This window comes from Orbicella franksi, chromosome 2, assembly GCF_964199315.1.
Source record: "Orbicella franksi chromosome 2, jaOrbFran1.1, whole genome shotgun sequence".
NCBI classification, from domain to species: Eukaryota; Metazoa; Cnidaria; class Anthozoa; order Scleractinia; family Merulinidae; genus Orbicella; species Orbicella franksi.
This window is the reverse complement of record NC_138146.1, coordinates 17,331,461-17,354,112: the sequence shown is the minus strand read 5'-3', so window position 1 is coordinate 17,354,112 and position 22,652 is coordinate 17,331,461. Positions and strand designations below refer to the sequence as shown.

Sequence of the window (22,652 nt, the reverse complement as noted above, 5' to 3'; positions counted from 1 at the left end):
TGGCCCGGCGGCCCTGGGATTTTCGGATACAAGTCCTGCGGGGTTAAACTAAGCGCCGCGGTCTTCGCGTTCGGAGAAAATAACAGAAAAAGCTAGGGAGGGGCACGCAGAGACTGTGCATTACCTTGACTTTTTCACGCGTTATTGACTTTTTTGCAAGTGGTCAGCTGCCGTTTTTAATCCTGTAAAAAATGTAGCAAAGAAAACAAGCAGGAGTCTGGTGAAGGGTAGCCTGCCAGATAGAGAATCCGGATTTTTGGGCTCTTGTTTCATGCGCCGGATACACGTCTGCGTTCGCAGGCTACAGGCTAGGTTAGGTTAGGTGGAGGGCCAGTTAAAACCATTTTGAAAATTTGGAAATTGCTAAGACATGGGATACACGACACCTTCAGTAGCGACGTTCTCCTTTGGCGATCGGCTAAACCGTGTGTGACACACTTGAAAAGGTTTCAATAGTCACGGTTCGTGATTTTTATTTTAAAAATACTGTATTGAGTTCCAATTCCGGGGTCATTCATGTGGGCACAATTAACGTGACAAAAATGCAATAGACCGTGAAGGCGATATCCGCACGTTCCGAGGGTTTATAAAACCTTCGGTGGGATCTTGGGTGTTGGTTCAGTTCGGTTTGGCTAGCTTTTTTGCTGTTTTCATGGTTTACGAGCTACTTTTGAACACATAAGCTCAAGTTTAGTCGAGCCAAGATGCCTTTCCTCAGAGTGCTGGAGATTAAAGCTACAAACCTCCCCAATGTTGAGAAGAAAGGACTAAGCGACCCGTATGCATCGCTGTCGTTTCAAGGTATGTCCACGCACGATGTATTTGGTTTGTAAGAGCTTGTTTATTAGTTCATTTCCATGTTTAGGTTAGATTGTGGAGTATACGCGGGCTGGTTATTTGCTTTAATTCAGCTCATAATCATTGCATACTATTGCGTGCGTTTTTTAGCGGGCAGAATAAGTCAAAACGGGCTCTTGAACCCACAAATTCAGAGTAAATTCTACTGCTAATTATAGTTGGTCACAGAACGATGAATTGTACCCAAGGATTTTGCAGTTTTCTTGTTTTAGACCTTTACCGAAGAAGGAAAGTCATAGAAAGGAAAGAAAATTTGATTAAAGTGACCAAGTTGTTGGAATGATGGGCGGACGAGAGTATTAAATATATAATTGACGAGAACGGTGTTTATATTGGGCGCGCAGGGCTGTCGCGACCGATTCTGATACTCTTAAATTTTCCCGAAAGATCTGCTCTAGTACTTAGTAATTTATTTGCGTTTCACTTTTAACAATCTCATTATCAAAGGTGTTCAAACATAAATTATTAATATACGGCTGTCATCATTAATGAATAATTTATGCTAAGTTATGCAGTTTTCTTTGTTGTTCCCGTCATGCAAGAAGCGCTCTATCTGATCCCAGGACAACATGTCGCATGATGGCGGTTGAATGAATGAATGAAGCTCAAGAAGTCAAAATCAAAACAATATAGCCACCATGCTTCGGGTTGCTGTAAGCAGCGCAGTAAATCTGCCCAACGTAGAGACGATTGGGAAGAGCGACCCTTATGTAGTGCTCACATTTCAGGGTTTGTATTTGATGTGTAGTTGGTCTGAGTGTAGCTTGAATTTTGCGTGCTTCAATGCGCGAGAATTTTTATTGCCCGAGGTGGGGCGGGCGAGAAACGGTTGTGTTAAAATAATGTCGGCCTTTAAAGTTTAACTGCATTTTTTTCCTTTTTTTCATTTAATTTTCTAGGGGTCAAGAAAAAGACCGAGGTGATAAAAGATGAATTAAACCCAGTCTGGAACGAGGTAAACTTAACAATCTTCGGCTAGCCATTTCGTTTACTCTACGCGCGGCAGAACCGCTAATATGTCATTTATAGTTAGCTTAGTCTTAATGGTTTACAGGCTTTTCCTCAAGGGCAAAACCTTTTTACAGACTCTGAAAATATTTTTTTGCTTATCTTCTCTAGAAATTCGAATGGGATTTAGGCACACAGGCGCTTTCTGTGGAGGAAAATTTAGTAGTTCATGTCAAAGATTGGGAGCGTATTGGCAGGAATCGGTAAGCTCGTAATTTATAACATCATTCAAACTCTATTCCTGTAAGCTTACTTCTAATTTAGTTTTTGTGGTTCTTCCGTTTTTCTTCTATGTTATCGAATGACATCGCTGGGCGTTGCAATTGTAATTTTACAGCTCTTTGGGTACCCTAAACTTTACCGAACCTCTCTGAGCTAATTTGATATTATCTTCGGTATATTTAACGTATGTATTTCAGTGAAAAATTTAACCGACTTCGATATTTTGTGATCTATATTAATTTAGATGAAGACAGTATATTAACTGGTAAAAATCTTGGGCTTTGTGTATTGCGACAAATCTTCATTTGAAGCTTGTAGTTTTATGAAAATTCTTTTTGTTGTTCGAAGTCGGCTTGAACAGCAAATCGTCTTAGCGAGTCAGTTTTTGCATCGATCACAAACTGAAGTGGCATAGGTCGATGTCGCGATTTTAGGGTGTAGTTGCATTTATTTTGTTTGTGTCTATTTTCCGGCCAAAACAATCGCTACAAAGGCGATTAATGCCACAAGAAGCCAAAGAAGGGACGAGCCACTTTAAACCATTGTTTCTATTTATAGACGAGTATTTCGCGGAAAAACCCGCGCCGTTGGGGAGGTTATGGGATTGCGTGAGGCGAAGATTTTTTCGATTTGTTAAAACTATTTTAAGCTAACAGTGACTTTGTTAGAAGGTTTGTGTTGCTGTAAGGGCAGCGCGCTGTTCTTCAGTCATAATTTTATTTTAGCGAGATAAACATGGCAAGTTCTTCCTGTGTAATTCGCACTGTTTGCAAACAAGGCAAAAATCGAATAAATTTACAAGTTACTTATCCGGCTAAAAGGGTTAAAATTTAACGTTAAGTCATGGTCTTCATAACTCAAACAAATTTGGGTTAACTATTCGGTCTTGAGCGATGGTTTAAACATTAAACTTTGGAGTATTTTGCCATTCACTGTCGACTTAATCACGGTCTTAGTTTTTTCAGTCTTTTAAATCTATCTCCTAGGCGATTTGCTTTTCCGTCATGCAACAAGACTTAAAATTAGCATATTTTCAGTTTTGTATTATTTATGCCGCCGATGTCTTTAAATTCTCTGAATTTTTAATTCGGAATTATCACATCAGCGGTAACAATTTTTTTTTTGATTGTCGTTCAAAAGACCCTAAACCTTTTTCGCGACAAATTTTGATTGCTATTTTTATGAATTAGCGTACATCATTCAAACTGACCAGCTTTCAAGATGATTGTACCCTCGCATATTTTGCTGTTATCAATTGACATATGTATGACCCGTTCATAAACCACAGATCATAATTAACAAAACTTTTACGAAGAAGAACACGTTGTTAAAATTGTCAAAATGATACTTTTTAAAATCTCTTTTGCTAGAAAATTGCCCATATATTGGAAAAGAAAACAATATTGCACTAATTTGTTCCAAGACTCGTTGTTTAAGATTAAAATTAATATTCTGTTTGAATAAAATATAATGTGACAGGTGTCAAAATGCTTATTTTCTTCAAAAAACTCTCACAATTTTTGCCATAATAACCAGACTTGATAGGATGCCAAAACAAGTTTCAAATGAATATTTAATTTGCTCATAATTTTTCTTTTCATATAAATGTAAATCCTGTCACTTTGGTGTTTTAAATTTTCAACTTGCCAAGGGCAACTTTTCTGTATGTACTCTAGTGATACAAGACAGAAATGTTTATTGTTTCAGATTAATTTTTTTCGTAGCTGGTATGTTTTTAGAAATCTGTCTCTTGCCAATTCTACATGCCAGCTGAAAATGACAGTTGTTTTTTCTCTGGTTTGTTTCTTTTTATAATTTACTGTAAAGTAACTGTAATGAATTACTTTCATGATAGTGGGTAATTACATGTCACTTGGCTTGAATTATTATCACCTTTTATAGTTTGAATTTACCGAAATATTTTTCATTTAAAATTATTTTTCAAAACAGTTTGATTTTGATTTTTCATTTTTTGTCTCATATTTGATACCGCAACCTGAAACATTGGGAAACAAAAATCAAACTGGTCTGCAAAATCTTAAACCACGACAATGGGCATCTGGAACTTTCTGTTTATTCAGACAAGATTTTGTGTTCTTAACCAAAAGAAATAAGCCAATGATCATAATTTAGTCTAGAGATTCTAAAAGGTTCAAATTTCCAGTTATGCATATGTTGATTTCTTGCTTTCCTGCTCATACTGCATTAGTTATGAGTTACATGTACTCTCTTGCTTTTCCTTAGTGTGACATGTACTAGATAAATTTTAATCTCAGTTAATTATCCTAATTTCTTTGGTGAAGTTTGATAATCAGTTGCAAGGGGTAATTTATGACAACATTTTATTTTAAATATACATAACATAGTATGATTACAGAGTGATTGCACCCTAGAAATTTAATAAAATGGCCCAGTTGGTTTTGTGAACAAGTGTAAGTCTGACAATATATTGTGTTTTCTATCGTCCAATATTATTTCATTACCATGATTGTATGAATAATAAGAATTATTTTAAGGCACATATATGCTGTGGTGACCTCATGGTCAGGGCTCAAAGTTTATTTTTGGCTTTAGGAGCACTTGTACGACCAAGTGTAAATTTTTAGGTGCAGTACCGAAATTTTAGGCACAGAGTTAAAAATTTTAAGCGCACAGCTTCAAATACTTGGAGCACCTACTCCAAAAGAATACTTAACGCTCCAAAAGAGCAACTCAGGCTTCATGTTGCCATATAGGCCTATTCTAGTAGTATTGAACACAACGAAAACAAATAAAGGAATCACACAAGAGTTAAGCTTACATATTAACTACTGAAGTTGCTTCGTTTAGTATCCTCACTATCTGATTACTTGTTGTTTGCCTCACCTTCGAAATTCCGTTCATGAAGATTCTTGATTTTTTCAACATCTGGGTATTTGTGAGAACTAGCACAAACTTTGCTCATTTGGCTTGCTTTCAGGCCATAGAATTTGTGGACCAGCCTGTTCCGAAAACACTGGCCATTTTTGTGTGTCAGACAAGTGAAAACAAAGCTTTCTTTACAAAATGCAGTGTTCTGTAACTGTTGTTCACGAAGAACGAGCACATGATTTAATTCTCATCCCTAGTTTCCACGCTTTCCGCTAGGACCGCCTGGCACTATGACCTCCATTTGTTAGCAGAGTTGTTTACAACACAGAACGTGGGGAAGAAATGAACGTTCGAGTTCGGAGATAGGCTTAAAGATGACAAATAGAACACACACTGATGAAAAGAAAATGGTGCAACTTTATTATTTGGCACCTGGTTGTGTTATATCTATGTTTATATTTATATTTATCAATCGGAGTACATTAGTATGGTCAGGTGAGTAAGTACTAGAGAAGTTGTGCTGTACTTTGGCGTTCAAGGTGTGGTGGTGCGACCACACATGATTTTTTTAGGTGCACAGCCAAAAATCTAGTTGCATATGGGACCAGTTGGTCATTAACTTTGAGCCCTGATGGTTAGTGCACTCAACTCCGGATCAAGCAATCCTGGTTCAAGAACAAGACTTATTGCACCAAAAATGTTCTATGCATTTGTGTTAGAGAAGTTTTCTTGCACAGTGCAGGTAACTTGTCTTGCAAGAACATTGTGAGGCTGCATGAAAAATTATTTACCTTAGACTGACCAAACCTTCAATAAGTGATTAGACTTGTAAGCAATGCCAAATTTCAATAACAATACATGAGAAAATCTTGTCCTTATATTTACTAGCCTGTGGGCAGAAGTCTACTACATGTATGTCCTAGCTTTGTTTCACATGGAAATAGTGACGTCTGCAAAGCGCTGTTGCTAATAATAATGCATTACCCAAATGCTTTACATTTTGCTTAAATTTTGGCGATGAGTTCAGCTGGGATGACAGGCAAAAGTCTTGTCATTCGCCATTTTCTTTCTATTCTTATTGGTCTTCCAAACTTGGTATTCTTGTTCTGAAGGGCACTACAGTGCACTGAAGAGGACTACAGTTCTAATGCTGTACGTGTACTTTTCCAGGAGGAGTTTGAATGAAGTACTATAGAGCCATGGACTCAGTGGTGATAGCCAATTTTGGCAGTAAGGTTTTGAGATCATTTCTCTCACAAGATCAGAGGTTTCGCCAAGGTTTAATTTTCACCAGGAGGGCAACAGGTTTTCACAGCAGGGTAAAACTTTTTGAACTGAACGTTTTTATAGGATAAACGTTCTTCTAGGTGGTCAAACCAGGCGGGCAGAATCACTTTCTTTAGAAGCCGCGACATTTGGTGACCCATACAGGAGACCTGGATATTAAGTCTGTATCTGGGAGACTTCTGGATAATCTGGGAGAGTTGGCATAGATGACATTGTCAACCAAACAATTGGATTACAATTGGTCCCTGGATTGTAGAGTCCGCAGGATACTGGAACTTGGTCAGCAATGGCGCTTTGTACCTGTGTAAATGTCACCATTTCCACATGAAACAAAGGGAATAGTAGATGTCTGCACCCATATATATTGATGAGAGAAATCATAAGGAGGATGCTAATTAGTTTCCTAAGGTAATCAAATTTGCCAGGGTCTTTTAATACTTATTTGATTACCAGCTTATCCCCACAGAAAATCCTGACAAGTTGAATGAGCAGCTCTAATTGATATTAATTATACAACTAAGTTGGATGTAGTTCAGAGAGCCAATAACTAAAATCAACCAATCAGATTGCTCCTGTGCTCAGGAATCCATATTTGCAGTCATCTGGTCGTCCATGAGGACTAAAAAATCATGGACAACTAAAACAGTGTGAAAAGTCATCCACTGGACAAGTTTCCTTTGACTCTACCATTTCTTAAGTTTTCTTGTGAATTCCTAAATTCTGACCACTTGTCATCCACTTGGAACTTTAAGAAAACAGAGAAAGATATGAAGCTTTCTGTCACAATAAAATCATCATTTTGGTCCGTCATCATAGATGAAGTGACTAGGGACGTTTAGATACAAGGATGGGAACGCTAGTGGACGCGGGAAACTTTCGTGGGTCCCATCTGTGATTGTAGCAAGCATTATAAAAATAAAGCAAACGTTGCATCAAGTTCCGGGTAGTATAAAAGACAGCAATTAATGTCACTATTCTGTTATTCAAACTAAGAGTAGATGTACTGCAACCAGGTAAAAGGTAGCACAACAAAATATGCAAACAACAATATGGTGTAATTGAGGGGGACGCAGCCCTGTGGCAGGTTTTACGCGACTTCATGATAGGTGCACAAACTAAAAGCCTCACTTATTCCCCCACTAACGTGGGAATAGAGCAAGAGTATTGGCAGAGCCTTTCTTATCTCCCCACCACAGCACAGGCTGGATCGGACAGTGTATTGAGATTTATATAGCAAGACAGTATTTCAAAGTTTGACCAGTAGGTACAGCTGTACAAAGAGCTAAATAGACACAACATGGCGAACTTGTTAGCAATGAATGGAGCTAACAAATATATGGGCCAATCTAGGAGAAGCTAAGATATTTTGCTAGATTATACCACAAGATAGAAGCTAAAATACAGACATGAATAGTGTTTGTGCAAACTGCTAGAATAAGGGAAACGTTCATTCATGAATTGAGCATTCAGTATTATACTATTGTTTATCCTGCTGGATTGCGTGACAAACGTAAACAGCCTAACCCTCAAGGGGTGTCATGTTCCATTAACTGCGTTTTACCAACTGGTAAAAGCAGTACTAAACATCAGTTTGAAAATGTGTATTTTATTTGCTCGATAGATGCTTCCATGGCATTCATTCTCACAACATTTTATTGACTGTACTTACACTGATGTATTCTCAATGTATACAGTTTGTATTTCGTTTTGAGCTTGCACACTCGTGAGAGCGACTGAATTAACAGTGACTGAAACACAAACGAACAGACGAGGAATATTTTTATTCACAGTTTTTTTGTATCTTAGTATTCTACACTACATGTACAATCATGAAAAATTTGAACCTTATAAACATTTTTATCATATAAGTGAAAATAAGATTGACTGGAACATTTGTCAGGGCAAAACAAGAGCAAAATACTCGCGTTTTCGATACAACGGCTAGTCGGACAAAATGGTGTCCTCGACGAGATGAGGACAGCAGAGATGAGTTGAGAGTTCTTGTACGCATGCCCGGTTGAGTAAATTTACTTCCGGTAGCCGTCCTTAGCTCATCCCGTCCTGGTATCTTAAGGTGCCTACTTTCTCCAGGATTGAAATCACTGCAGGCTCAATTTTCATTTTGTCAACTGCTGATGCTCTGTACTGTCCATGAAAACAGGTGGCATGATTGCATCAGCTGTTTTGATCTCTTTCGGGACATGAAGTTTAGCAATATTAGCACCTCGGAAAAACAAGCCAAATATGAGCAAGAAGAGCAAAAGCATTTCATTCAGCCTTCATGCCAGTGGCGGAGTCCTTGGTTTTCATTTATACCTTTGGTGCCTGCCAACAGCTGCAACTACAGACGTGATGCACTGGGAGACTGGTCACATGACAACAATAAAAAAGAAAACTTTCCATTCCGGAACTAAGCAAACTTTCCATTTACATGCCATTCTGTTGCCATTCTTTCCCATTGAACAGGCAAGTAAAATTTTGCCTGGGCAAGTATGTCATCTGGCATGATGACTTGGTGAAGAAACCAATATGGATCCCTGAGTGCTGGTCCAATATTCTCAAAAGTATTAGACCAGGCACTATCCATAATGATCCCGCAAGTCACTTTTGAAGATTTTCTGGTAGTTTTATGGCTTACAGTATGTTTCTGAAAGAATGTGCTTGGCTAATAAGTAAATTTTCTGGAAGTATGGAGTGTTGGATTTCATTTGGTATGCTTCGTTAGATGCAATCCTCATTAGATTTAGAGCTCCCAGGGATATAATAATTTGTTTCTTTTAAAGGCTACTTGGCACAGCCACCGTCCCCCTGAAAGACCTTGTAAAGGATAGCAGTCATACCATGCAAGCTGATGTCAATCTTTTGGATGGCAGTAACAGAATGACACAGGTCAGTATAGCTGTAAGTTGCTTAGCAATGTTAGATATCTTAGGTTTATTCTTACCAGAGGATGCATAAAGATTTTAAGCTGTGTCAGTTGTTATGTACCTGGATTTCCTTCCCGTCGTCTTTAATAGAATGCTTAAAGGAAGTCTTGAACTCCCATATTGGTATATTCTGGGACAATTATTAGGGCTAATTGTTTTGTTAAATAATTCCTATCTAAGACTATACATGTAGCATGGCTTATTAGTTTGAGTTTGCGTGTATGTAATAGTTACCTAATATGTGTTAACTCCATTTTAAGTATTGTTCATTCTTGAGAGGGGCATTTAAATAGTGAGAGTATAGTAGCACTGTCTAGCAAAAGAGAGTCCAGTTGGTTACAAGTCCAAATAGCTTGCTTGTTATAATGAATATTGCCAGTCATCAGAACCACGAGGAACTCCTACAACCTGCACTTTTTTTATTTTTTGGTGTTGTACTTTTACACAGGCCAAGCTGTCTCTCCGCTTGGAGTATATTCCTCCCAAACCAGGTAAGAGTGTGGAGGGGGAAATAACAGCAACGGATGAAACTGATTTGGGTGCAGAACTAGATGATGAATTTGGACTGGAAGAAGAAGAGGGAGGCATGGACAAGTTGGAGGGAGGTGGTGCTGCGGGTGTGAGTGAGGCAGTCAGGTAACTGAATTGTTGTTTTCATGGATTTTTTAAAAAACTAATGATCAGACTTCCTATAAGTACCTGTACAGTGTATGTTAGCTGCGTCTCATCTTCTAGGCAGCTTGAGCCTTGAATTTATAATTTAATTGTTTGACAATTACCTTTGGGATAGTTCAGTGCACAGTTACAGAAAATATGGACCATACATATACTCCCCCCACAGAACGGACTGGAATTTCCTGGGGCTGAGAGGAGTACCATAATACCAAAAACTCTAAAGAAATGTATGAACTCAAGCTTAATTGGAGTTTCCAGAGCGGTGTGGTCAGGGGGGTCCTAGACGAAATCCCTTCCATGAGGAAGGTATAGATATTTTCTGGAGCATCACATTAGTGGGAGGAAAGAGAGCAGATGCATCTCTTTGTGCACTTTCATCCATAAGATGTCAGTGTTAAGATGTCAGATGCAAAAAGAAAGATGAAAGATGTCAGCCTCTTTTAAACATTGGTGGGAATGGAAATGTATGCATTTCAAAAGCATTGCTTTAGATTAATTAGCACCATGTGATAAATATTTTATAATGGTGCAACCACTGAACCCCTGTAGTTTCATAACTTTGGTTAAAATCAGGCAAGTAATTCAACCAACATGCAGCTTGGGGCCAGGGTAACAGGAACATTATTCCAAGTGGTTTTAATCACTGATTTATATATTACAATTCAGATTCAATTGATTTCAAGTATTCAGTAATAAATATTTTCTTTAATTCTTTTGACAGAAAAAAGCGCAGGAGAAGGAGAACTGCAAGGCACAAGTTGTCAAATAAACCCCAGGATTTTCAGGTGTGGACATAAAGTATAAAATTGATGATTGAAGTCTTTTATTCATATTTAACTTATCAAGATGCATACATTGTAGCTGTAATTGCCATCAGTATAGAATCAGTATATGGTAAACTACTCACAGACAGATGCTGTATGGCATGACTACATGTGGGCCTCTTACGATGTTGTTCTGGTATTTTCTTATAATAACAAGCTTGTGGTGTTTGCTGAATTTGCAACCAGGTCGAGTTGTGGTGGTGTTTATAGTTTTAGCTCTAATACAGCATACATTGGGTAATAACTGGTAGAGCTACAGATATACATCCTATGTAAACCTTAAATACATGCATATCTTCACTCAGTAGTTTAAGCCAACCAACATAAAACCAGCTTTGTATAACTGTACGTAGTAAATGTTGAACTGTTTCAGGTTCGTGTACGAATCATCGAAGGTCGGCAGCTCTCTGGCTCTAACATTAGTCCAGTTGTCAGATGCACAGTGGCTAACCACACTCGCCAGACTAAAGTCAAGCACTCAACAAACAAGCCCTTCTTTGATGAGGTGAGCTGCAAAATATTGCTAGGTTAATGGAATTATGTTAGCAACATGTAGGTTATCCCAGAAACAAAGATAGGCTCCAGCCTGATGGGCCACTTGGCTTGCATGTAGACTTTTCCTATGAGCAGTTAGTATGGAGCATCTTTTCAAGGGAAACAGTTGGTTGAGGGGAAACAAAACTCACTGTTTCCCATAGTGGCAGTCAGTAATAATATGTCTTTTGTTATACCTCCCAACTCGAAAATAGAACAAACTGGGAAAAATTATTTGCTTGATGCTGGCAGACAAATTTGAAGCATTGTCAAGGTGCACAACCTGATCACATGCGAGTCAAACATTCTTATGTTGAACATTGTTACCCTAGGGAGTTAGTGAGTTTTCAGTTCACCCTGGGAAGTTAGTGAGTTTTTACCCATGATGCTTGACACAGTCTCTTCTAATCAAAAAATGTATTTGAGTTGGGAGGTATAACAAGCTACCTTGTTTATTTGTACCCATTTATCTATCCATAAGAGTTGACCTTGCCCAATTTAAGACCATTAACCATGCCTTCTGAATGTACACGCATACATTTGGGTGCCGGACTTGAAATCTGGAGGTTGTGGGTTCAAGTCCCGCTCTGTCCACTATAAACAACAACATTTGACATTTTTTTTTTGACATTAAATTATGATATATCATTACAATTTTCCTTGTCATGTACTTGGTAAAATAATATTTAGTGAAACACCTCCATTAGATTAGTTTTCAATTCCTTAACACTGCCTGTCAACTTCTTATTTCTCTCATCTTGTAGACTTTCTTCTTTAATTTTCAAATGTCACCATTAGAGCTGTTTGACGAAATTATCAGCTTTGAGGTAAGTAAAAATAATTACCTTAGGAAACTGAATAATTATTATTAACATATTAGCAATGATGTAGTTTAATAATTATTAGTAATAATAAATACTAACGAGAATTTTATTAATGATGTATTCATAGTCTATTAGTCTTCTTGAAGTTAATTTTGATTATTGTGGGATTTGGTTTTGAACAGGTGTTTAATTCAAGGAAACTGAGGGCTAATGCCATGATTGGATACTTCAAGGTAAAGCAATTACATGGTGGTTTTTTGCAGGTTATTTTAATAAGCAAAGTCCTCATTTCCAGTGATAAGGTAGTTTTTGTCTTGTACAGTTTTTAAAAAATGGACAGTGTAAATTAATATATTTACAGTATAAAACAAAGGCATTTGCCCTTTCCTTTATACAACCTTTCTAGTGTTGTCTTGGCAACAGAAAAAAAGTCAGCCCTAAAATCACTGGACATCATCCATACTCCCCCCACATAGGAGATTGGAATTTCCTAGGGGTGGAGGGCTCTGTAAAACCGAAACAATTAAAAGAAATCTATGAAGCTTAATTGGAATTTCCAGAGGGGTGGGGGTCTTCCCCCCTGTAGACGGACTGGGACAAGGTTCCCCCTTCCATGGGGGAGGTGTGGATATTTTCTGGAACTACACATTTCAATGTTTGGATAGCACAGTGAATCTGAACTCCTTACATTCAATGCATTTTGCCTGAAGTTTCTAAATAACACTGAAGGTAAGAGTGAGAGAGAGGGTTATTAAAAATGCCAGTGTTCCAACGTGTCAGTGATATAGGTGTTTTATGGATCAATGAATTGTTCCAGGAAAAGAGTAGAAAGGGACATAATCAGATTCAGATTTACCTCTTTGTAACTGTACTTTATATGAGAACATTGTGTGATTCAGCATTCTGTAAATGATTACTTTTGGGTCTCCTTTTCAGAGTGATATTGGCTTTTTCTATGATGAGCCAGGTAAGTACTGTGGAGTGAGAGATTTGATGATCACACTTTTCTTACAGGAATGTTGTCATGATGAGGTGATTGAAGTCCATTGAAATCATTTTGTGAATACATACTGGTTTTTTAGGTCATATTAGATGACTTAAGAACTCAGTGAGAAGACCAATGAAGCCAAAACATCCTGCCACTGGAATGTGTTGAAATTAAAGGAGCCACATGTGCATCACAGTTTCCGCACCTAGAGAAATTTAGTCTAAATTTTCCAAGTTCGGGCTTTCTAATCCGTGTTAATCTTCTCCATCTTCAACCGTCCTTGTTCCTTTAAGGGTTTATTATTATTATATCTTTGGTGTTTTTCTATCGTAGTAAACTACTATTTTCAGGTTTCCTTCAATGAAAAGGTAATTTTGTTCATGGGCAAAATACCATGACCGAGCTCCTTTAAGAAATATAATACCTATATAATACTGTCAGTGGTAAATACAATAGAACACCACCTTATAACCACTCTTTTGATGCCACTTTTTTGGCGTGAAGAAAAAGCTCACTGAAGTCATTACCTTAATTTTAGAACCCTTTGATTCAATACAGTCACAATTTAACATGTATGACCCAAAGGTATTTGTTAATAGGGTTCCATTGTACAGTGTATACAGTCTGTCTGAATTCTGCCCAATTGGTCCTCTGCTTTTCCCTCAAGGGGTGAAGTTTCATGACATTATGCATCTCTGTGGGCACCTTCATGAGTATTCTGTATTGTTATTGTATTTAATTTAATAGTTACTGACTTGATCACAGGGGGATTCCTCTTGAAGCACCAGAGGAAATGGTCATGATATATAACGTTATTCAAACCAATAAAATTTGATACATGTAAATGAGCTTGTCACAGTCATTTCAGAGAAACAATTAAACAAATGTTATCTCACTTGTTGTTACAGCTCATGCTGTTGTACGGAAATGGGTTTTACTTACTGATCCTGATGACAAGATGGCTGGGGTTAAGGTAAGAGCAACTTGGAAAGACATTATGGAAGTGATACCTCGTGAGTTTTGCCATATTCTAGCAAACTTATTTATAGTGCAGATCAAGATACAAAGAGTACACTAAATTGTACATTAACAGTTGGTACTGCATTGTACGTTATGCTTGGCAATTATCTGGCATGCTTGGTAGTTTTCTTGCTTGACAGTTATCTGGCATGTGCCTTTGTCAATATGTCATGCATACCTTGAGGACAAATTAAATTATCCTCTAGTCAACCATCCTGGCACTTCATTGGCTAATTGTCAGGTGATTACATTGAATGACAGGTTGGACAGGGAAAATGTCCTTCAGCTAGTGACTGGAGTAACGCATACTGTAGTAGCTAAGCATCCTCTGTGTAAATTTTGTAGAGCGCCCTTAAGCAGTTAGATTAATTGTTGAGGCAATTTTCACATCTGGTAGAACTGAGTAGCACTGCAATTCAAAGTTAACTTTATTTTAAATTGATATTTACTGTCTCACGATAGCATGTGACCTCAAATAATGTTGTAGTTATAGTCAGTGTTGACTAAGCATGATGTCAAAGTTGAGATTACCAATTGAAAATTATATTGTGTACTAATTAAAATTGGTTGAAAGCAGTAGGCATCATATTAATAAATTATTATGTGACTATACTTACTGCAAGTGATTGTGAAACAGTCTTTCCAGCCAATTCTAGTGTGTGACATGTAGTTCTTTGTTAATGATGCAAAATGTTTGTGTCCTTTGCAGTAGTTTGTATTTTTAAATGGAAAATAACGTTGCACTCATGGGAAGAGAATACAAAACAATTTTAGATCCTTACTATTTTGTACATGTACATGTATAATGTTATGAAAATGCAGCAGGGAAATTAAGTTTAATCTGTGATTTTAATGTGTTAATTTTGGTAGTTGTTATGTCAGACTTTGTAAGTATAGTTGAAAGATACAGATTATAATTATGGTAAAATTGTTATTAATATTATAAAGAGTAGTGGAATTATACAGTGGAATGTCAATGAAGCCCATCTTGGCATAACCATTTATAAAAGTTGCTCTACAGGCTCAGACTATCATTGGCTGATAGTTGAATGAATTCCAAAAGCTATCAAAGTTCATAGAACCTCAGAGGGAGTTATCTGATTGTTATTTAATCTTGCTCTTGCCAATTGTATTGTTCCAGAAAATATCCATACCTCTCCCAAGAAGGTTGTCTTGGTATGAACCCTCCCCCATCATTTCCAGTTTTGGTTCATACTTTCCTTCAAATATTTTGTGTTTCGGGACCTTTCCCCCTCTGAATTACCAATAATCCTCCTTTGGGTCAGTATGGATATCTTCTGGAATCAGACATTTTGCTGTTGAAACACACCATCCACAGTTGATTTGCAGAAGGGAAAAGCCTGAAAATGTAGGCTTAATGCTTGTAATCTTGATGATTGATCTGGTTGTGTCAAGTTTAATGTCTTTTACTCCAGATCACCGACTATACTTCTTATGTCTTAGCATAACTAAATGATTGAGTCTAGCAAAGCACTACTAATATGTTAGTAATTTTATTAAATTAGTAAATGCTATGATTGTGGGGCATTTGAATTGGATCTATGTGCATGCATTCTCTGTGTGAACACCAAGTGGTGATCAGTGAAGGAACTGCATCACAATCTTGCGTGGTTTGATGTATGTACAATAGTCATATATGTCTTTGATGAAGTTTATTTTGATTACAGTGATTGGATTTAGATTCAATATCTTTTGCACCAAATTCTATTTAATTGAGACGACAGCTATAATAATTGTTTATAAATCCATGCAGCTGCAGTTGCATCAAAGGCACTTTGACTTATTTTATCTCAAGTTATAAAGATGGGTGTGTTGTAGAAATGTCTGTAGAGTGAAAGGTGAAAAAAGTTGTTGTAGTATACTTTTACTTATTATGTAAGTGCCTAATTAAAATATCAGGATGAGGACGAAGACGATGAGACGTCCAACACAGGGAAGTCACGAGGAGCATCTGGCAGAAAAATGGGCGGAATTCCAGCAGTAAATATCTTACTAGTTACTTTATCATGGTTTTTGTAATCTGACACCCCTTGACTAGCCAGCTGAACAGTTAAAACAGCATTACATGACAGTGAAAAGTTTAAATCTTTTTAACTGAATTTTGCTACAATAATAATAATAATAATAATAATAATAATAATAAAAGACTTTATTTAACGAGGGTAACATAATTTACTGGTTGCCCAGTAGTTTACAATATGGTCCTCCCTAATTTTACATAAAATCATTTACATATTATATACTTATGAATAGTGATTAAAATTTAAATTAACTTAATACAAGTAAGATCTAGGTGCGGTGGCCTCATGGTTAGTGCGCTCGTCTCCGGATCAAGGGGTCCGGGTTCCAGCCCTGGCCGGGGACATTGTGTTGTGTTCTTGGGCAAGACACTTTACTCTCACAGTGCCTCTCTCCACCCAGGTGTGTAAATGGGTACCAGCAAACTTAATGCTGGGGGTAACCCTGCGATGGACTAGCATCCCATCCAGGGGGGAGTAGAAATACTCCTAGTCGCTTCATGCTACAGAAACTGGGATAAGCTCCAGCCTGATGGGCCACTTGGCTCGCATGCAGACTTTACCTAGTGTAGCATAACTCATAAATTATCCAAATTTTAAAGCTGAAAAAACTTTTCCTTCCTCATTCTGAAACTAATTCAGGAAGTCTTGATAAATGGAAATTAAAGTGGTTTAAATATGAAGTTCACAGTTTATGCTCTATATGTATCAAAAAGACCTTTTTTAAAGATTACTAGTTGAAATGACATAATATTTTATATAAAAAAGCTTTTTTCGAAGGCTTTTTGAACACTGATTCAGAGGTATGTTTGTTCCTTGTACTAATTTTGAAATAATGTTTACTTGCTCATTTAAAATGCACTTAAGATATAAAATTTCGGAGTTCTTGTTCAGAACTAAAACTTTGTCAATTAAGATGCAATAAATACAGAGAAAATAACATTTTCAGCCCTTTCTTTGGGCAAATTAATGCAGTGTCCAGCTTAAGCCTGTATAATTGAAAACGCAGTTGTATTTGAAAGACATGCCCTGAAGATGGTTGTCCACAAGTGCTGGGAAATCTATGGAAATGTTTATAAATGAAAAATTATTTACTATAAAAAAATAATTTGTTTTACATAATTTATCCCAGTTAACATGTAAAAAAATATTTTGTTTTAGTTAATATCTTTTTTTTTTAATACCTGTTTTGTATTTTGTAAAAAGTACAAAGATAAGAAAAAATTGTAAACCAAGATAACAATTTGACATAATGACTGAAGAGATTAAGTAAACATATTGGATGATTGACATTGTGATGTCATAGGTGTGTTATACTTAATGTGAGCAAGAACAAATTTTAAAGGGCATGTTGCAAAAATGATGTTTTCAATAATAAAAATATGATAATAATACTGCAATCAGTACCGAAGTCTTTAATTAGAGGAAAATAAGTAATTATGTGGTACAAGGACATTAATTATGCATACCAATATTTGTACTTTAAATTAAGGAAATGTTGATTATTAAGACGCAATAAAAAAGAACAATTGCTAATGTAAAATGCCATTAAAGATAGTTGTTATGGACTGTCTAAACTTTCACATAATGCATAAATACATACATGTATTTTATTTTGTAAATGGTTACCAGACACAGTCAGTCCAATTTGGATGTCTTCAGAGATCTTTAGATTTGGCAACAAAGTTGAGGAGAAGTTTATAATAAGTTTTGCACCATAATGTTTGCTTTTCATAGAAAATAAGGTCAAAGAACTATAGACAACTCGCCTTTGAAAAACATGTCATCTTGAGGAGACACTTTTGCTAGAAATATTTTTGTTGATGACATGGAGGAACAAGTTGACTGGGTTGCAAGATGACATGGTAGCTAGTGCATTGATCAGTGTGTGTATGTGGACATATTATAAAAATCTCAGTTATCCTTGTGGTCGTCTTCAGATCTAAAGATTTCTAATTTTTGACTGCATCCATATATTTGCAGAAACATTTAGGGCAAAGTTAAAGCATTATGTTATTTAATACTAATGCTAACTAGCAGGTTCATTATGTTTAACGTATTGAATTTATGTAGAAAAAAAATATAATCACCTTAACTTGTTCTTTGTTAAAGTTTTTTTGACACATGTCAGGGTCTTGTAATGTGAGATAATAATGCTGATCTTCCTCATGTAAACAACGTTAAAGGATACTTAATTGTATTGTGCAAGAGTCTTATAAGTTAAGAATTAATTTATTCATTAAGTAAAATGGATGCTTACATTTAAAAATTCTGAACTTTAGTGCTCCAAATGTGACTTAATGTATCGTTGGTTAACAATTAAAAAATAATGTAGGTAATCACATGAATGGATTTGCAAAGTAACTCTCATATACAATTACTGAGCTATTTCTACTATTTGTACATACATGTACAATTATAAAGTTGTGTTTGGACTTTGAAAAAGATTTAGAGATTAGTTTTTAATTGAAGTGTGTTTTCCCACATACTTTTTGCTGTTTTCCTGCCATGTTTCATTGTAATATGATCCAACATTAACAGTAAAATAAAGATCACTTATGAGAACAATTAAGTGTCAGTATCATTATAAATCAATTGAAATTCTTAGTATGTCGGTATTAAATAGAGGTAGTTTCTATATTACCGTAAAGGACACTTAAAGTAATAATATTCTTAGATAGAATTAAACTATTAAATTGTTGAAAATAATATTGTTAACTTCTGGTGCACTGTTTGAGGGTTAGAAATTAATCCAGCAGACAATGTTAATAAAATGTATAATTTGTTTTGAGTCAAAGTGCTAAATATAGTTAAATAAATTGTATTAAATGTTTGATTCCTTTTCACCAATAGCTGCCTGTACCTGCATGTTTTGGTCAGTTCTGGGGTTTTTATTATTTGGTTTCCCATTCTCTTCTTGTTATACTTGCAACATCCCTCTTTTCTTGGCATCCACTTTTTTGTTTCTTTTTCTTCAGTGTTATTCCTATGTCTTAATACATGTCTTATTTTCAGTATCAATTTTTTCCAGGGTTATGTCAAAGTCACTGTTATGGTCCTAGGTCCTGGAGATGAAGCCCCAGTGAGTAGATTTTGATACCTGGATTATTACTGACAGAGTAGTTTGTATCAACCAGACATTATTTCTTATTAGGTTTTAAAACCCATCAACCCTTTCTGAGTGAAAATTTAAATGTTCATCATATCAATGTTAGTGATGGTCATGCAGGACTTGAAACTGAACAACTTCCAAAGATGACTCAGAGACCTACAATCATGGACAAATTGTGTTGGAAAATGCCAAAAACGTGAAATCATAATCATAATGCCTACAGAATAAGTGTCAACATCCACATTCCCCCTTTCAATGTTGGAAAATGGTAAAATGCAAACTTGTGTCAGATGAAAGTGTTTTGTCAACATTGCAAAGGGGTGGGGAGGGGCAAAATGTGTATAGAGTGATTTTTTTCCAACTCTTCTGACCAAGATTGTAAATTTAACTCGCATTTCAAGTACCTACCCAGTTCCATGATGTGTTTGGAGTCCTAGTTGTCTTATCCAGGCACATACAATACAACCTCTCCTTGGATTAAAAATAATGATTGTTTATTTTTTTTGTAGTCTACCTCTAAAAGTGTAACTGAGGATGACACTGATGACATTGAGTCGTGAGTACTTTTAAGTGTCTAGTTAACTTCTGGACATGTACAACTGTGGGTGACCTCATGGCATAATTTTTGTAATTTAATACCTTGTCAAATGCATACTCATGTTGGAGGCATGGTGGAGCAATTGCTAGTGCATATACTCTGGATCTAAAGAATCTGGATATTGTCCTGTGTTGTGGTTTTATTTGCTCATGATGCCTCTCTTTTGTCATTTATTGTGTGTTGGGACAAACTGACTAAGATAAAGCTGAGGATAACCTACAGTAGACTAGGACTACAGGAGTATCCAACCTCAGCAGAATAACAATAGAAGTCTCAGTCAATTGTACTGTGCTATCAAAACAGGCATGAAGTCAGTCAGTCAACTGGTCTATTTAAATACATATTTTATTATTGTAATAAACTCTTTCCTCATATGTCTGGGATTCCAGGTCTAGGCATTGTAAATTCAATACATGTTTTTAAACAACCACACTTATGCATGATTGTTTCAGAAATTTGCTGCAGCCTTCAGGTGTGATGCTGCGCCCAGCTGTCTTCTCACTGAAAGTATACAGAGCTGAAGATATCCCTCAAAGTGAGTACTGCATTATCAGATGTTTATGGTTTTTATCATGGATAGGTCTTGTTTGTTTGCATAAAGGTTGTGCAAGGTTTCCAAAGATGGTTAAACTCTTAAATATATGATGGAGAAATTTTTTCATTGTGACTGGCTGAGAGCAGGCCAATTTATTTATTTATTTAGTTATTTTTAATTTGTGCTGCATTGCAAATTAAAGCATCTGTAATTTTTCAGTCATGTGATAAGTGAGTAATCATGTGAATACTCAAGCTATTAAGGAATTACACTTCTCATGATGTTTGAATATCCTTTTAAATTGCACTCGCAATTTGTCATACGGTCAAACCTTTATATAACAGCCACCCTTGGGACTTGAGGAACTGGCCTCTTAATACAAGTGGCCGCTTAAAACAGGATCACTAAAAGTACTCACTGGGCGTGGTCTCATGATATGGTACTGTACTTCAACACATTGCGGACATCTGGAAAGCGTTAATGACACTAAACAGTTGATTACCAGCTTACAGTAGCTTTATACATGTTACTTATTTATAGTGATAATGGATCGCATTTTAAACACAATAAAATACCGCATAAAATTACATGTGGCTTAGTTTATATTCAAGGGTGGCCACTTACTACAGGTAAAATAACAAAGAAAGACAAACATAGGACTCCTACAGAGTGGCCGTGGCTGCTTAATAGAGGTGGCCACCTACATGTAATACAGGTAAAAAATTCAGCATTTGCATGTCGAGCGAAAAATTGGGACTTTGAAAACTTGCCGCTTAATAGAGGGTGGCCACTTAATACAGGGCCATTTTATACAGGTTCGACTGTAATAAGTGAATGCCAAACAGTGTAGTATTCCGACCAGATTTTTAGCCAGATGGGCATCCAAGGTGTCCTGTGGATGGCCACTTATTAAAGAAAATCATTTTATTTTTCATATGCTGCCTTATAAATTGTTCATTTAAGCAGACCCTATAGCACATTGTGGATGCCCACTTTTCAAATCCTGGCTAAAAGCCTGATTCTGACCTTTTTTAACCATTCCTTAATTAGCATTTGACTGTGTATTTTTATTGATAAAAGGATGAACATTGCCACAAAATTTTGTCATCCTTTGTTTCTTGCAAATTGTAAGGCTGACTGGGATTTTGTTGTTATCTATCCTAGTGGACTCCGGGTTCTTTGAAGGAGTCAAAAAAATTTTTCACGTTAAAGAGGTAAGTTGCATTAATTTTGCTACAACATAATCAGCATAATTAAGATTTGGTTCCTTTAAGGTCGTAGGGTGCAGTGAAAAAACATATGGCTGCTTCCCTTTTAATTTGGAGGGATCTGGAACAGGATATATGGTCCAAGATTTGGATCATGGTTGAATCCAACCTGGGCAAGGATTCATTTGTTTCTTTGACGCACCATGATAATCTTACAGTATTTTGGGGGTCGAAATAATGTTGAATCATAAATGCTTATTCTGACACAACCATACTTACATGGCTGGAAGAGAAGGGGTGCAAAATTGCCAACTGGAAGAAATGAATGAGAGCGACCTATGAAACTGCCCACATTACCTCAAATACTGCTGGTCAGTACTGGATCTATCCGCTCAATCAGTTTAACAATGTGATTGTTCTTTTTTTTTTTTTTGTAGGACCAGAAGGAACTTGTAGATCCCTATCTTGTCTTTAATTTTGCTGGACGAAAGGTGAACATTGTTGGTTTATGTTCTTGTTTTCTTTTGTTACTTTAGAGAACAATTGGTCACGCAAATAACTATTAGAAAATAATTATGTAGTTTCGAACATTTAAGGTGGCTCTGAACCCCCTAGACAGAATGTTTTGAAACTTTGCAAACAGATGCACCTTATCATGCTTATCACTGTTCAAATTGTATTGTATGGGGTTTAGCAAGCTTGCGTTTTTAGCCACAGCTGTATAAGCACTTAAAGCTAAAATTAAAACTTTGTTAATTTCCTGTCAATAAATTAACAGGGAGAACTGTTGGTATGGTTCCCTGTTAATATATAAAAATAATAACCATACCTTGTTTACTAATGATTGGCCATTTGTATGGTACCATTATTGTAGGATCATATGACCAAGAATGGTAGTATTGACCATCAAAGTATAAGGGACAGGAAGAGGTGGAAACTATTGTCATCCACCTTAATTGAATTTACTTTTGATATGAAACAAATTTTACCAAGTAAAAAGAGGCACATCCATGATTTATTGAGGGATGGTGTTGGGGAGAAGTGGTTTTGATGTGAAGTTTATATGAAATAATTCATATATGAACTGCGGTTGTAGATGAAAGTGAAGAATGATCATCGCAGTTAATTTTCCAATTTAAGCAA

At 36.3% G+C, this 22,652-nt stretch overlaps 1 protein-coding gene across 4 annotated transcripts in view; it reads left to right on the top strand.

The window, feature by feature from the left end:
* The first annotated feature begins 555 nt into the window (after positions 1-555).
* The window catches only part of LOC145478335 (myoferlin-like), a 56,842-nt gene continuing 34,745 nt past the window's right edge, over positions 556-22,652 (top strand). Inside the window, exons 1-17 of one of the 4 annotated variants that reach the window (XM_081456316.1) lie at positions 556-801; positions 1,758-1,813; positions 1,978-2,069; positions 9,009-9,114; positions 9,601-9,788; positions 10,549-10,612; positions 11,025-11,156; positions 11,950-12,012; positions 12,192-12,242; positions 12,946-12,976; positions 13,906-13,970; positions 15,938-16,018; positions 19,088-19,138; positions 19,678-19,724; positions 20,219-20,301; positions 21,466-21,515; positions 21,947-22,000. In XM_081456316.1, the coding sequence (XP_081312442.1) occupies positions 705-801; positions 1,758-1,813; positions 1,978-2,069; positions 9,009-9,114; positions 9,601-9,788; positions 10,549-10,612; positions 11,025-11,156; positions 11,950-12,012; positions 12,192-12,242; positions 12,946-12,976; positions 13,906-13,970; positions 15,938-16,018; positions 19,088-19,138; positions 19,678-19,724; positions 20,219-20,301; positions 21,466-21,515; positions 21,947-22,000 (1,311 nt within the window). In that variant the 5' untranslated portion in view covers positions 556-704. Of the gene's footprint in view, positions 802-900; positions 1,588-1,757; positions 1,814-1,977; positions 2,070-9,008; positions 9,115-9,600; positions 9,789-10,548; positions 10,613-11,024; positions 11,157-11,949; positions 12,013-12,191; positions 12,243-12,945; positions 12,977-13,905; positions 13,971-15,937; positions 16,019-19,087; positions 19,139-19,677; positions 19,725-20,218; positions 20,302-21,465; positions 21,516-21,946; positions 22,001-22,652 lie in introns of those variants that run through there. The other 3 variants (XM_081456317.1, XM_081456318.1, XM_081456319.1) reach the window with 3 other exon arrangements.